A 15,111-nucleotide genomic window follows, 5' to 3' on the forward strand; every position below is an offset into this window, starting at 1 on the left:
ATGATTCCACTGATAAAGTAGGGATTTTCTATTGTGAAACAATTTTATTTAATAATACAGTTTAAATATAATTCTAACAAATGAATTAGCATAACAGTAACAGTTGAACAATATTTAAAAATGAAAGGAAGCAACTTTCTAGCTTATGACTGTTCCAGATTCACTTTTAAATAAATACAGGTATCAAACCCAGGAATACTTACCTCAACAATTGTTGAATGTTTTGGAGCTTTTAGAGACAGATAGAGATCTGGGTGCCTGCAAAGTCCTTTTCACTTCAAAAAGGTTTCAGCTGCAAAACTAACTGCTTTCAACAAAAGCCTTTTTTCCTTTGCTACATCATTATCTCATGATCCTATCAAAGAGTCTAATCATAAATCCCAAAGAAATTTAAGTAAACCTTTAGCTCTACTTAACGTAACCATTTGCAAGACTAAAATGAGTAATTATTCTGCTCTCTCAAAATCTGAGTTGCAGTCATACCAACTGAATATAGCATAAAGCTGATTTTTTAAACATCCCCTTAAATATAAAAATTAATATATATATAATATATATCCACATTAATTACACTATTCTCATCATAGTGTACACTGCTGTCACTGTTCGTTGGTGGTGGAGACAGTGAATGTTTGTGGAATAGGTGCTAATCAAACGGGCTGCCTGGTCCTGAATGATGTAGAGATTTTTGAGTGTTTTCGAAGCTGCGCACATCCAGGCAAGTTGAGAGTATTTTATCACACTCCTGACCTATGCCTTGTAGATGGTGAACAGCTTTTGGGGTGTCAGAAAGTGAGTTATGTACCACAGATTTTGACCGGCTTTTATAACCACAGTATTTATATGGCTAGTCCAGTTTTCAGTTTCCAATCAATAGTGTTATAGTTCACTACTCCATAATGTTATAGCTCACTACTCCAGAAACTCCATAATGTTTTGTGGAGCCTCCCTGGATATTAAGTTTTGCCGCATGAATTTGGCTAGGATAAGCATGATATGTTTCACTTCAGGTATGAGTCAAATGACCCACTAGAGAGCTATTATCAAACAAAGTTCATTTAAGAATATAGTTAACATGTATAGTAAGAAAATTAGCAAGAACTTTTATCAATTACAAACAAGAAATAGAACAACTACTATAGAGTATAACACGCAATAAAAATATCTAATGTGTTCCAATAAAATCAATTCCATAGACAAAAGACCCTTTTCATAGGTTTAACACAGCATAGACTAATGCTCATGTGATACTGGACTTTGATGCTTTGGATGAAGTCTGCTGTTCACTGGATAGACTCAGAACAGTTTGAAGTCAGAACAGCTCCCCAAAACACCAGGCACACTATGGAATACACCAACAGGAAATTTCCCCCTTCAGAAAGACAAAACTTGCTTTCAGGTGATCAGCAGAATTTCCCAAACCAGGGAGTGTAAGACTTCTTTTCAGTCTGATGCCCCTTCTAAACCTAAAACTCAATCCTGCAGCCCCAGACTGAAAATGAAAAGGAACTTCCATACTTGACCTGCCAGCCAGTTCTTCTAACAATGCAGAGTAATAAATATCCCAGTAAAAATAAACAAACCTTGTTTAAGCAGCAATAAAAAGACTATCATAGACAGCTGGCAACAATGAGAAAAACAGACTGAAAAAGTTTACATACATCTGCAGAGTACATGATTTAAAAAAGAAACATTTCTTAAAGGTACAGTAATGTCACAATAGTAACTCCCAGGATTTCAGTGATGGCAATCAAAACAAGGGGCGATCAAGAATCATGTATGAATTTGAAATATCCTCCGATTGAACATGTAGTTATTGTTGAAACATATCGTCTGGCTTATGAAAACAATTTTGAGACTCTTTCCAGTGAACAAAGATGTCCATAGCATTGGATGGGGGAACAATAGAATAGACACAAAATGAGCAAATCCTTTAATTGGGATAATCGGAAAAAAATTGTTAATTATTATAATTTCCTGAAATGTTAAAAGTACCAAGTAATACCAGTATCTGTGCTGATCGCCCCATTGACAAGTTATGCCAAAATCTCTGGAATGTAAAAACCATATAAAGTAAATGGTAATCGGTTAAACAAATTGAGGCTTGAGGCTAGGTGCCAAACACAGACCATATTATGCTTTTGAATCCCTCTTTATAATTAAAAATTGAAAATGTTCAAAGTCATGATACCATCGTTCATGTATGTCAACCATGGAATGTTTAAGAAATTGCAATCATTAAAACTTTCAGTTTTTACTACAAACTGATAACAACTATATTCAATTACATAGAAAATACATTTCAGTTTTTTGCAAGGAGAATTTGAAAAAACTCATCATAAAACAGAAAAACATGACTTCAGTTTCTCTTGCACCTAAATTTTTAGTCTTAAGTTTATAACCCCTTGAAAATGGTAAGATTCGGGGTATATATGTGAGCTAGACTTTTTGCATGGGGGGTGGAGGTGTGGATGTGGGCGGCAGAGTTGCTGGGGCAATGAAATTAAATCAATGAGCTGCAGAGTTTTTTGAATTGGTATTAAACATCAAGAAAATATAGACATAAATTATTTGCTTTTTTTGTACTTGTCAGGAAACAGAGGTCAGTCTAAATGACCTCTAATATTGTTAAATATTAGATATATGGTACATATATAAGTCAGTTTAATTTAGTATTTTTGAGTAAGGAGGGGTATAACTCTAGTTTGATTCGTGTTAAACAAAGGTGTTTATAAGTATGGGAATTTTTGGTTTCAGTTCAAAATATGTTGAGATGGTTCTGAGAGAGTATAAGATGGGAGAAGTAAACATGAGATTGGAGAAAGAATGAGATATTGCTTAGCAACCAGGATCTACTTTTAGGGAAAATATCTTTTTTGAGTTTTGTTTTAACAAGGAACCAGAATAGAAGGAGATTAGCAAAGAAATCTCTGACAGCTCTGCTGGAAGAAAAGCCAGTAAGAAATCTCACAACACCACGTTAAAGTCTGACAGGTTTATTTGGTAGCAAACACCACTAGCTTTTTAGTGGTGTTTGCTACCAAATAAACCTGTTGGACTTTAACCTGGTGTTGTGAGAGTTCTTACTCTATTTACCCCAGTCCAACACCGGCATCTCCATATCAGGAAGAAAAGCCATACAGTGCAGTAAGGGGCAAGAAAGCAAGTGCTAGAAATTTAAAGAACAGCTAGTTAAGGAAACTAGAGAATTAAAGAGAAGTTTCCAGGAAGTTTGAAGTTAAACGTGAAACTGGAATTAGAACATTGAATTCACAGACAGAGCTGCAAGTACAGACCTGGGTGAAATTGGCTAGAGAAAAGCTAGAGATTGGAAACATTCGTAAGTTTGGTGCCCTTATTTCCAGCCTTTGGAAACAATAATGTCTGGTCGGGGAATGAGTATAGAAGTTTGAATGTTGTGGTCATTCAACACAAATAAATACTGAAAGGAGAATGGGAAAATATGGAGGCAGATCCCTGCAACTTGTACAGGGCACTGGTGAGGCTGCAGCTGGAGTACTGTGTGCAGTTTTGGTTGCTGCGCTTGCGCAAGGATATTTTGGCCTTGGAGGGAGTGCAGAGGAGGTTCACTAGGCTGATACCGGAGATGAGGGGGTTGAACAATGAAGAGAGGCTGAATAGACTGGGTTTGTACTCGTTGGAATTTAGAAGGATGAGGGGGGATCTTATCGAGACGTATAAGATAATGAAGGGGATGGATAGGGTAGAGGTAGAGAGATTCTTCCCGCTCAGAAAGGACAGCAGGACTAGAGGGCACAGCCTCAAGATAAGGGGGGGGGGGTGCAGTTTAGAATGGAGTTGAGGAGGAACTCCTTCATTCAAAGGATGGTGAATCTCTGGAATCCTCTGCCCGTTGATGTGGTAGAGGCTACCTCGCTAAATACATTTAAGACACGGGTGGATAGGTTTTTGGTAGGCAAGGGAATTAAGGGTTATGGGGAGAAAGCGGGAAAGTGGAACTGAGCCACTTCAGATTAGCCATGATCTTATTGAACGGTGGGGCAGGCTCGAAGGGCTAGATGGCCTACTCCTGCTTCTATTTCTTATGTTCTTAAACAGTGGAGAGAAAACCTGGTTTGAAAGGAAGGATTGGAAAACCTGGAAGCGGATCCTTGATGAACACAGCTGATGGAAAAAAGCAAATTACTGTAGATGCTGGAACGTGAAGCCAAAAGAGAAAAATGCTGGAAAATCTCAGCAGGTCTGGCTGCATCTGTGAGGAGAGAAAAGAGCTGACGTTTTGAGTCCAGGATCATCCGAACGCGAAATGTCAGCTCTTTTCTACCCTTACAGATACTGCCAGACCTGCTGAGATTTTCCAGCAATTTCTCTTTTGGCTTTAAAAAAACGTTAAACTCTTGTCTTCGCTCCCTCTCCCCAGATGCTGCCAGGCCTAGTGACTGCTTTTCTTTCCTAGTACCTTCCGCCTCAATCTCAGTCCCTCTCCTCCATTTTACTCCCATGTAAAAAGACTGCAAAATAAAACTAACCGCAAAGGCCACATCCAGGCTCGGAGCTGACAATTCCACTGGCCATGTCAGCCCGAGTTCACATTCATTATTTGTTTGGGGGGGCGGAAAAAAGACTCATGGGTGGCCGTTAACATATTTGAAACAATCTTGATTTAAAAAAAGATTTAGTTAAAAAAAAATTGGATAGTACTTCCCCTAACCTCACACATGGGCTGTTTGTTTCTTTTGTTTTGTAATATATTTTTTAAAAAAAGCCTTGGTGTAAAAAGGACATTTGTGTGAGGGGAATGGGTGTGAGTGAGAGTGACGGGATGAGGAGAGGGGAAAGGGAGGGATGGGGTGGCACAGGTGACGGTTGGGGTGACACCGATGAGGGATGGGGGAGGGAGGCGAGATGGAGGTAGGTGAGGGGAAGGCTGGAACGTGAAGGGATACAGGATAGGAAGTGAAGGGGAGGGGATGGGGATGGGGGAGGGGAGGAGGAGGGAGGCAGGTGAGGGGATGGAGGGCGCGGGGGAATTAGGAGAGGGAGTAATCTGAAAGCAGTAGAAGATGAAGCATCGGGCTACTGGAATTGGAATCCATTTTTAAAAAGAGGAGCCGTTAAATTGTGGGAGAGGCGGGGCAAGCTCGAGCTCCCTTCTCCCATGAGGCGCCGCGGCCCCCCTCCCCAAGTCTATAAATAGCCCCGCCTGGGCAGCTGCTGCGTCACAGTCGGTGCTGCTGCCAGAAGCTACGTGTGGGGTAGCGGCGCTCGCGGCTTCCTCCTCCTCCCTCTCTGTGTCTCTCTCTTTTTATATTTCAGACCAGCGTGTCCGGCACTGGCGGAGCGTTTTCAGCTTGTGTGTCCCCGTGGAGGAAAACCCCCCGCTCCCCCTTCCCCCTTCTAAGGCCGGATGGTCAAGATCTCCCTCCAGCGCATTTTGAATAGTCACTGTTTTGCTAGAGAGAAAGAAGGAAACAAAATGCCATCCATGACGTTTAGTAGTAATACTAGTACCGGAAGGTAGGGCATTTTTCTCCGTTTCGGATAATAAAAGAGAACCGCGAGTCAATTGTCTCCTTTAAAAAAAACTATCTTTCCTCGCTAGGCCTTTCTTAACACTGGCCGAATGTACAATAAGTGGAATATTCGCTTACAATAACGGAGGGTTGGTGTTAAAACCATCTATTTACCGTCGACGACTGTATTCGGCTGCGGAGGGGTACTGTGTCTGTGGTGTTATCTCTCCACAAATAAGTTAAAATCACCCTCCTCCACCCATATAAACCAACAATCTCGATTAAATATTTTTATTTTTAATCATTTGGCTGGGTTTAGTGGCCGACCCCAAATTTAATGGGGAAGAGTCTAGGTTCATAAAATGGCGTCCGTCTTAAATGGGAAAACCGGGCCCCAGGCTTGATTTTTTTTTCTCTCTGGTGTCGGGGCTGTGGGCAGATAAATAAGAGGCTTGGGAAATTCCCCCCCCTCCCCCCAGGCTGGAGTGCGTGTCTGCCGAATTGACGGGTGGTGCCTCCGATGGTTGGAGGCTGGGAATGCAACAGGAAGTCTTTTGTGCATTCACAACGCCTCTTGTTCTGAAAGATCACTGGAGGCGAGCAAGGCTGGCTCACCCCCTCCTCCCCATAGCTACACCTTCCACAGCCACCTCTCCCTCACCAGTGATGGCATTCGGGTGGGGGGGTGGAAATGAAAGGGAGAAAGTGCGTTTCCTATTTCTTTTCCTGGGTAAAATGAAGGCTGGAAAGCAAAGACCTGATGGGGGCAAATTAATTATAATTTATGGTGATTGATCTCAGATGATATTGTGCACCCTTCTGTTCACTTTAATAGAGCAGAAAATTGAGCAGGTTTGTATCATAGTTGCCCCTTTGAATTGAGCTGCTTCATGCTCTGCTGAATCTTAAATGCCCCTCTTTCCCTCTACAGGGGGCAAAAACAGCAACTGTGATTAGTAAAGGAAGCAGAAAAGGAAAGTTAACCTGATGCCTGGTTTGAGTTGAATTGATATTGATGTGAACAGTTGTGTACAGGGGAATTCTTATTTTTCTCTCTGAATCCAGGCAGGGTGAAATGACATTTAACATACCATTTTTGTTTCAGTCCCAGGCTGTCAACCAATTGCTGTAGTAACCCTGGTCCGGGGCCTCTGTGGTGTTCCTGATGTCCCTCACCCACCCTTGAAGATCCCAGGTGGGCGAGGGAATGGTCAAAGGGATCACAATCTTGCAGCCAGCTTACTGTATTCAGTGAGTATTGAGCTATCAAGTCAAATTTTAAAACTAAACTGTTGGAATTATTTTCCACGGCATGTAATTACATGGCTAGGTGACTAGATGGTAGTAAGCAGAGAATAAATGTTTTTTGGGGTTGATGTGATTGGGATTGAGCTCAGATGAGAATGCTCCTCGTTTGAGTGACTTAATGTGTAAGTTTATTTGTCCTGTAATCTTCCTTGTTTATACATAATGCAGAGTTAAGGAGAAATGCAGGACAATAGACCAGTTGGGTAAATGAGTAAAGATGATGTACTTTGTTCAGTGTAGAAGAAAATAGATTGTTTCAAATAGTTTGAGGTAGAGTATACGATGTAGTTTGACATAGCATTATTAATAGATAATAAAATATAAAACCTGGGAAATTGGTTTAGTGGGCAACCGAAGCTACAGAAGCTAGCACCTGGCATAGACCAGATATAATTTTAGAGAAAGGAGACAAACTTTGGAAGCTGGCACTGTTAACATGACAGATTCCTGAACTGCAGGTTGATTGGATGACAACAGCAATAGTGCTTGTGCAAAAACTGCTTTCACACACTTTACACCTTTGGAATTTCAAAGGATGGATGCTTGGAAACACTTAAAAGAGCACTAAAATATTTGATTTGTCTCCTTCCCAGGATAATCGGCTGAGTGTAACAGAAGATTTGAGTGCAAACAGCAGGACTAAAATTCTCCACTTCCAGTCCAAGCTTACTGATGCAAGAATTGTTCACTGGCGAGTAGTACTCAACAACAACAATCTGTACATTGAACTCCCAGGTGGGGCCTTGCCCGAGGGAAGCAAAGAAAGGTATGTGCTGGAGTGTGAGATTTGTATATCACATCATGTATGAAGTTTTTCTAATTTTTTTTGCTCAGTCAAATTTTTATAGTTAAACATTGTTGAATAAAATGGCTCTTAAATCCTTGCATTTTGACCTCTTTTATAACGTGACTGATGTGCCTGTGATCAATCCTTGGAGCTGAAAATCAACTAATGCATTAAGTTAGCCTGTTTGTATTAGCTTGGTGGTTTCGCCACAATTCTCAATGAAACTTGTGTTTTGAAAATAAAATGTTACTTTCAATCTTGAAGTCCTGACTGGAGAAGATCAGTGGATACTTTGCTAGATTATAACGTTATTAGCACCTTTCCTGTTTAACTGTTTGTAAACTTGTTCAAGAATAAATTCAGCACTGAACTTAACATTCTAACCCGATTCTTTTTCAGTTTTACCATCCTGCTTGAATTTGCAGAAGAACATCTTCAAGCCGAGCATGTTTTCATTTGCTTCCACAAGAACAGGGATGATCGAGGTGAGCGAGTGCAATGTTACTATTCTGTAATGTTGAGAATGTCTGTGGCCCTTGACGTGTTTTTTATGTAGCTGTCTATATTTCTAACTGCCATTGTCCCGCAGTAAACACCTGAATATTTAATCAATCTGATATAACAGTATTATCATGTTGTTATTCTCTAACCTAGAAATACAAACACATCAGTTTCATGTTTCGTCATCCTTGCCTCTGACAATGTTCCCATAACGTGCATTGGAGTGTTGGCTCTGTATCTGTACTAGCTTCATTAGAACATAGAACATTACAGTGCAGTACAGGCCCTTTGGCCTTTGATGTTGTGCTGACCTGTAAACCAGTCTAAAGCCCATGTAAAGGCCCATTGATCTCAGAATTTTTCCAGTGTTTGGTTTGTTATTATTTTGGTCCATGTGCATGTGGCTCACAACTCCTGATTTGTTTTTGAAGATTTTGCCAAGGGTTAAAGTACTAACCGAAGGAAACCATTAACTCTGCAATTATATTTGTCAAATTGCATTTAATTCTGGTAATCATGAAAATAAGTAAATTTAAAGTTTATTCACTATTGTGGCAAATAGGCTTACATTGACATTGCAATGAAGTTACCGTTAAAATGCTGTAGTTGCCGCACTCTGGCACCTGTTTAGGTATACAGAAGGAGAATTTGGCATGGCCAGTGCACCTAACCATACCTCTTTCGGACTGTGGGAGAAACCAAATCACCTGGAGGAAATTCATGCAGACACAGGAAGATATGCAAACTCCACATGGTCACCCAAGCCAGGAATTGAACCTAGGTCCCTGGCATTGTGATGCAGCAGTGCTTGTCACTGTGCTGCCCCAGTTAGGTGTCACTGAGCAGCTAAGATCCTATTGGGAACAAATTCCCTTCATCCAAAATTTCAATGAGATGACAAAGCATCTTAATTATTGAACTGAAACTGGCTGAATGAAGTGCAATCTGAGGGTTGGTGACATTTCTAGCTGTCACCAGACCTAAAATTGATTTGAAGTTCCTACTTGATTACGATCTTGCACTGATTAATCTTAATTTCAGTCCAAGGGAAAGCTCCTGAAGTTAAGAATTGAAATCTGCTGCCACACAGTCTTGACAGTCCATGCTCACTATTTCATAAAGTGCATTTGGTTCAACAGGATAGAAATAACATTGCAGTTGCAATGGTGAGCCAAAGCAGTGTAGTATGGTGTTTTCTATGGATCTGTGCACCGTCCCCAAGTCATGCAGTACTTTTTTCTTATTGTAAAATCTGGATGTGACCGTAGTTAAATATTATCTACCAAATGAAAAATTCTTTGGTGTACATTGTTAAGGAAGCAGTTGTAACCAATTGCAATGTCCAATGTCCTCGGCAGTTTTACAGATGCTCTGGTTAATTGACAAGTATTAAAACTGAAACGAGTGGCTGCTTCTGTAGTGTTGCTCACGAGTGTGAAAATAGGGAATCTTTGCATAGCTGTTTGATACGCAGTGGAATGTGATCGTTGGAATGCATAAATTTGTAATCTAACCAGTTTAAGAAATTCTGCAATTCTAAAGTTTGAAGTTGAATACATTGTATATTCCAGCATACAGATTTTGATTGGTACGATTAGATTGTATAACTTAAAATCTTGATCTGCATGAATCCTATGCTTAATTGTATTTGTCTTGGCACTAACTTCAAAAATAGTCAGTTATATGCATCTGAAAGGCAGACTTCCATTGGATCTGCACAGTAAGGTTTGGGACAGTTTTAAATACAACAAACAGAATGTAACTTAGAATCATAGAATCACTACAGTGCAGAAGGGAGGCCATTTGGCCCATCGAGTCTGCATTGACACAATTCCACCCAGGTCCTATTTCTGTAACCCCACATATTTACCCTGCTAATCCCTGACACTAGGGTCAATTTAGCATGACCAATCAGCCTAACCTGCACATCTTTGGACTGTGCGAGGAAACCCATGCAGATACGGGGAGAATGTGCAAACTCCACACAGTGACCTGAGGCTGGAATTGAACCCAGGTCTCTGCTGTGAGGCAATGGTGCTAACCAACTTGCACTTGAAACTCCTGCCTATTTTCCTACGTAGGTTGGTCCAGGCAAGTTATAGAGCCATTAATAGATTTCTGATATGTACAGGCAGATCAGCAACAAATTCAGCTTAGCAATCCAGTTTGGAATTTGTATTGGAACATGCCCTGGTATGACTGCACCTTGTATTTTGCCTGGTTTTAATCACTCAAGATAACCATTCAAACTGAGTTGGTGCAGAGTCACAAGGCTAATGCCAAGAATAAAATTCAAGGTCACAGACTGGTTCTTCAAAGGAAATCACTCAGCTGAAACACTTTTATAACCAACAACAGACTTTGTATCCCATGTTGGGGCATGATAAAACTGTGATTGGCCCTAAATCTGATGGTTTTTCATAGTTTTAATTTTGTCACCTTTTCCTACATTGCACTTGGAACAAATAGCTTGAGTGGAGGCAATACACTTTTACATTGCCTAGAAATCCCTTCATTAAAGAAATAGGCCCTACAAAGCCACAACATGTTAAGACTCAGCCAACTTAGTTTGTGTTTGTCCCATTTTAAACTTTTATAGTTGCATTGACTAAAGGTTAACTAAGCTGTGAATGTTTAATGCATTTGACGTGTAAAATGGTTCATTTGTTACTCACTTTCTTCAACATTTTTAAACTTTGCAGAGCTAGCAGCTTTTGCTTCTGACACTTATGATAATGTAACTACTCAACCAAAGACATTGGCCTGGATTATTTGGTTTATATGAACTTCATTAGGAACAGGACAAGACCCTTTGATCATCTTCTGCCATTCAGTATGATCCAGGGTGGTTTTCTACCTAAACTCACCTTCCTGCACTATTCCCATATCCCTTAACTCTTAGTATCTAAGCATTCATGAATCTGTTATAATTTCACAGGAAACAAAAAGATTGGGTCGTGCATGTGGGATTGAAGTCAAAGTTGAAATATTAAACTTTAAATATATTTTTGGGGTGTGTTGAATTTTTCTGTTTCATTTTTATCTGAACACTGTCACAGTGGTTAGCATTGCAGCGTCACTGTGCCAAGGACCTGGGTTCAATTCTGGCCTTGGGTGACTGAAAATTCCAGTTTCCCTATCCGTGGGTTTCCTTCGGGTGCTTCGGTTTCCTTCCACACTTCAAAGATATGTGGGTTCAGTGATTCTGAGGTAGTGGGATTCATTGTTGACAAATAACGAATTGCCTTTTTTTAAACTGTACGCAACTGTCACTTTGATCCTCAATTAGTGTCTTCCATTTTCCTTACAACTACAAGAGGCATTTGCTCCTCTTGTCTATACACCAGTTAAGCTGGACAAATTACCACTTACATGAAATGTTAAGTTGTCTTTTTAAATTTCAGCTTCACTGCTTCGCACATTTAGCTTTCTTGGCTTTGAGATTGTGAGACCTGGACATCCCCTCGTCCCAAAACGACCAGACGCTTTCTTCATGGTGTATACATTCGAAAGAGACTCATCTGATGAAGAATAAATGTGTGCTTTTATCTTGCTCTTTGTTTTGGGTTTCTTGTTTTGTCTCATCTGTGATGGTATATCGGTGAAATTTTGTCTTATCTGGCATTGCAGCCTCAGGAGAATCTTCAGGTTCAGTGGTGGTTGGTTAGATAATTTCACTTGTACTGTATCTCATGTTTGCATGTTATGATTATAACAAATAAATTGCTCACCATGAAATTAACTGCATACTTTTTTAGTTTTGGTTGACATGTTGCATTAATCGTGAATAAAATTTATTTTTACTGTTGATGTGCTTAGCTTGGAGTGAATAAAAATGTGTTGACTATTCACCATTGCCTCAGCCCACAAGGGAATTGTTGAAACCAAGGTTAAATAGTGAGGAATATTTTTTAAATTATTCGGTCAGCATTTATTGCCCATCTCTAATTGCCTTTGAGCTGAATCATGTCAGGCTAGGTAAGAATGGCATATCAACAATGGTTTCATGGTCATCAATAGACTTGTAATTCCAGATTTTTAAATTTCAAATTGTGCCATCTGCTATGGTGGAATTTGAACCCAGTTCCCCTGAGCATTACCCAGAGTCTCTGGATTACTAGTCCAGTTACAATATCAAACTTCTACCTCCATCTAAGTGGGATGATCTATTGTAACTTTATTTCTCAACTCTCAATTTGAATTACAATTGTTGGGTGGGTTATTTCCCCCAGTGTTTCTTTAAATAACATTCTGGTGGAATGGGTCATGTAAAAGCTGCACTCTATACTACCTTGTGTTGTTTCAAGATTAAATGTATCTTAACTGGGTGTGGCCACAACTGCCCACATTGCTGATTAAGATTGCACTGATTTCAAATTGGGCTCATTTTTGGTTTTCTGTGTCAAATAATTTAGTAAGCAACAAAATAGTTCAGTCATTTTAAAATGAGTTATTTCCAGGTAGATTAGCCAAATTAATTTTGGAGCAAATTTCATTTAACCTAATCTGCACAGTGGCAACACTCTTTGCTCTCAAGATCACCAAGTAATTTCATCTGTCCTAAAAGTCTACAGATTAATGGTGCTTATGTTCAAATTGATGCAGGATGGAAAAGTGAATCAACCCTGGTGGATATGTCAGTTCCAATCTGAGCAGCATCCATTAGCAATCATTTTTTTCTTGTCCCTCAGTCATTTGGTCAAGCCTCTGAAATGAAATCAGAACTGAGAATTAAAAAATACAGTTCAGCTTTGATGCCTTGCCTGCTAAATCGTGGCAAGACAGAGTGAAGGGAAATGGCCAGGAACAAACAAACAGCCCGCAAGTCCACTGGGGGGCAAAGCCCCCTGCAAGCAGCTGGCTCCAAGGCTGCTCGCAAGAGCGCCCTGGCAACTGGAGGTGTGAAGAAGCTTCACTGTTACTGCCTTGGCAATGTAGCCCTGTGGGAGATATGGCGCTACCACTGAGCTTTTGATTTACAAACTGCCTTTCCAGTGCCTGGTGTGGGAGATTGCCCAGAATTTCAAGACTGACTTAACAGTTCCAGAGCTTGGGTGTCATGCCCCTGCAGGAGGCTGGTGGGGCTCTTTGAGAGCACCAACCTGTGCACCATTAATGTTGAGCAGGTCACTATCATGCTGAAGAACATACACCTGGCCTGGCGCATCCATAGGGAGCGTGCCAGAATCTGATAGCTGTATAGAGATAATAACACACAATGTGATTTCATGCATTGTTACAGACAAATGTGCTTAAAGCTGATGTTGGGCTAATTCTGTAGTGACCAATTATCTCTTGTTTTGCAGCTGGGTAACTTGAGCTAGTGTTATGTATCTAATACTTTTAATCCAGATTTAAATTTTGTACACATTTAGCATTTGATCCACATCCTCAAGTACACCTTCAATTATCACTTCCAAAGCTAAAATTAGCACATTTAACACCACACCTTAATCCTCTACAATTCCCATTTTTTAAAATTGTGCATGCAGTATGTATATTTGTTCATTTATTTCAGAATACATGACTGAGTATATACATCAATCAGATCATGAATCTGTTCTGATTGGAGGTGTATATACTCAACCATGGAAACAGGCTTCCAATATCTGCACTCATTGCACTGAATGTGTTACATCATAGAAGCTAACTGGGTGTTTAAGTATGTCCCTGTTTGCAATTATCCCATTTTGCATTGTCTTGCTTAAACCTTGGTCTGTTAATGGAGTTTGTATTGTTTAACATTGTGAATTTCATTTTAATGTTTCCCACTGTATTTCAACTTTGAAGGAGATATAAACCCCAATTGGTTTTATTGGGCAAATGTGATACCCTTAAAATATTTAATATTTCACTTCAGTGGCAATTTTCAGGAGCACAACTGCAACTTTAAGTGAAAACTTAACTTTGTATCTGGAAAATGGGCTGAGTTATTGGGTAAAATTGGGCAGATTTGTGAGATTTGTCTATAAAGTAAATACATTGGAGTGGCTTTAGCAAGAATTAAAATGAAAGTTTGCACAAATTAGACTTAATGGTTACCCAGGAGTAGGTTTGGCTAGAGTTCAGTAGAAGGATTTGAATTGCATATGTATTCATCATTATTAATATCAGGGAATAAGTTATGGTGTAGAACAGTGGTGGGCAATCTGTGGGCCACATGCATCCCATTTTGGTTCTGAGTGCAGCCCACGAGATGTTTTGTTGACTTGTCCCTGTGCAGTGCTGCCATGGTCTGTTAATTTCTGTCTGCTGAATTTTTTCCCACCAGACAAGATAAACACATAAAGCAAGGGCAAATGAAGTGCATTCTGATTGCACACAACATTGAGAGCTGTGCTTGCAAAGTGTAATTTTTTTTAACTATTTGAAGCCGACAGTTCTATAAATGAGCACTTTAATCATATTCTCAGGGTGATGGTTAGTGAGCAAGCCAGTTTTCAATCTTGCAACCCATTGAGATGGATCAGCTCATTCACCAGCCTAGGTTGCCCATTATTGCTCTAGAAGCAGTATAGAAATATGCTGTCTCATGGAAAGGTGTTTTGAGAAACCAAATAAATTGTCAAAAATGTAGCCTTCTTACACCATCAATTCCTACCTCAAAAAGGAAAGCACTTTCCCTAAGGATGCCAAATTATTGATGTCACTGATCCAATGAAATGGTGCAGTTGTTTTTGTCAACAAGGAGCACATGAGTATTTTGTTTTTATCGTATGAGATGTCACACCAAGTTGCAACAGTGTTCTGGATTTAAAAAAAACTTTTGTAGCAATTGGTGCCAATGTTTCTCTTCCACCCTCACCCAGTATGCTTTGTGACAAAATGTTTTCCTGTTATGTTGTGATCCCATTCACACTAATCGTATAAGCATTTAATTTACCTTCCTGGGCCCCATACTAGCTGACCTTGTAAAGAATCCCATTTCGTCAGGTATTCCCCCCACCACCCCGTCATTAAAAATTGTAATAAACACAATCAGTACTTGCAAGCTAGTGCCCCATCCCCTCTCTTCCCAGC

General features: G+C 39.9%; 1 protein-coding gene across 1 annotated transcript; it reads left to right on the forward strand.

Annotated features, from left to right (window-relative positions):
- Positions 1-5,195: 5,195 nt before the first annotated feature.
- oaz1a (ornithine decarboxylase antizyme 1a) lies at positions 5,196-11,899 on the forward strand. The gene is given in 6 exon segments (XM_080212628.1): positions 5,196-5,499; positions 6,601-6,658; positions 6,660-6,746; positions 7,397-7,569; positions 7,990-8,075; positions 11,496-11,899. Coding segments are annotated over 6 exon segments (645 nt in total). The 5' UTR covers positions 5,196-5,389; the 3' UTR covers positions 11,627-11,899.
- Positions 11,900-15,111: the final 3,212 nt, after the last annotated feature.

This window comes from Carcharhinus amblyrhynchos, chromosome 26 (assembly GCF_965287045.1).
Source record: "Carcharhinus amblyrhynchos chromosome 26, sCarAmb.v2.hapA, whole genome shotgun sequence".
NCBI classification, from domain to species: domain Eukaryota; kingdom Metazoa; phylum Chordata; class Chondrichthyes; order Carcharhiniformes; family Carcharhinidae; genus Carcharhinus; species Carcharhinus amblyrhynchos.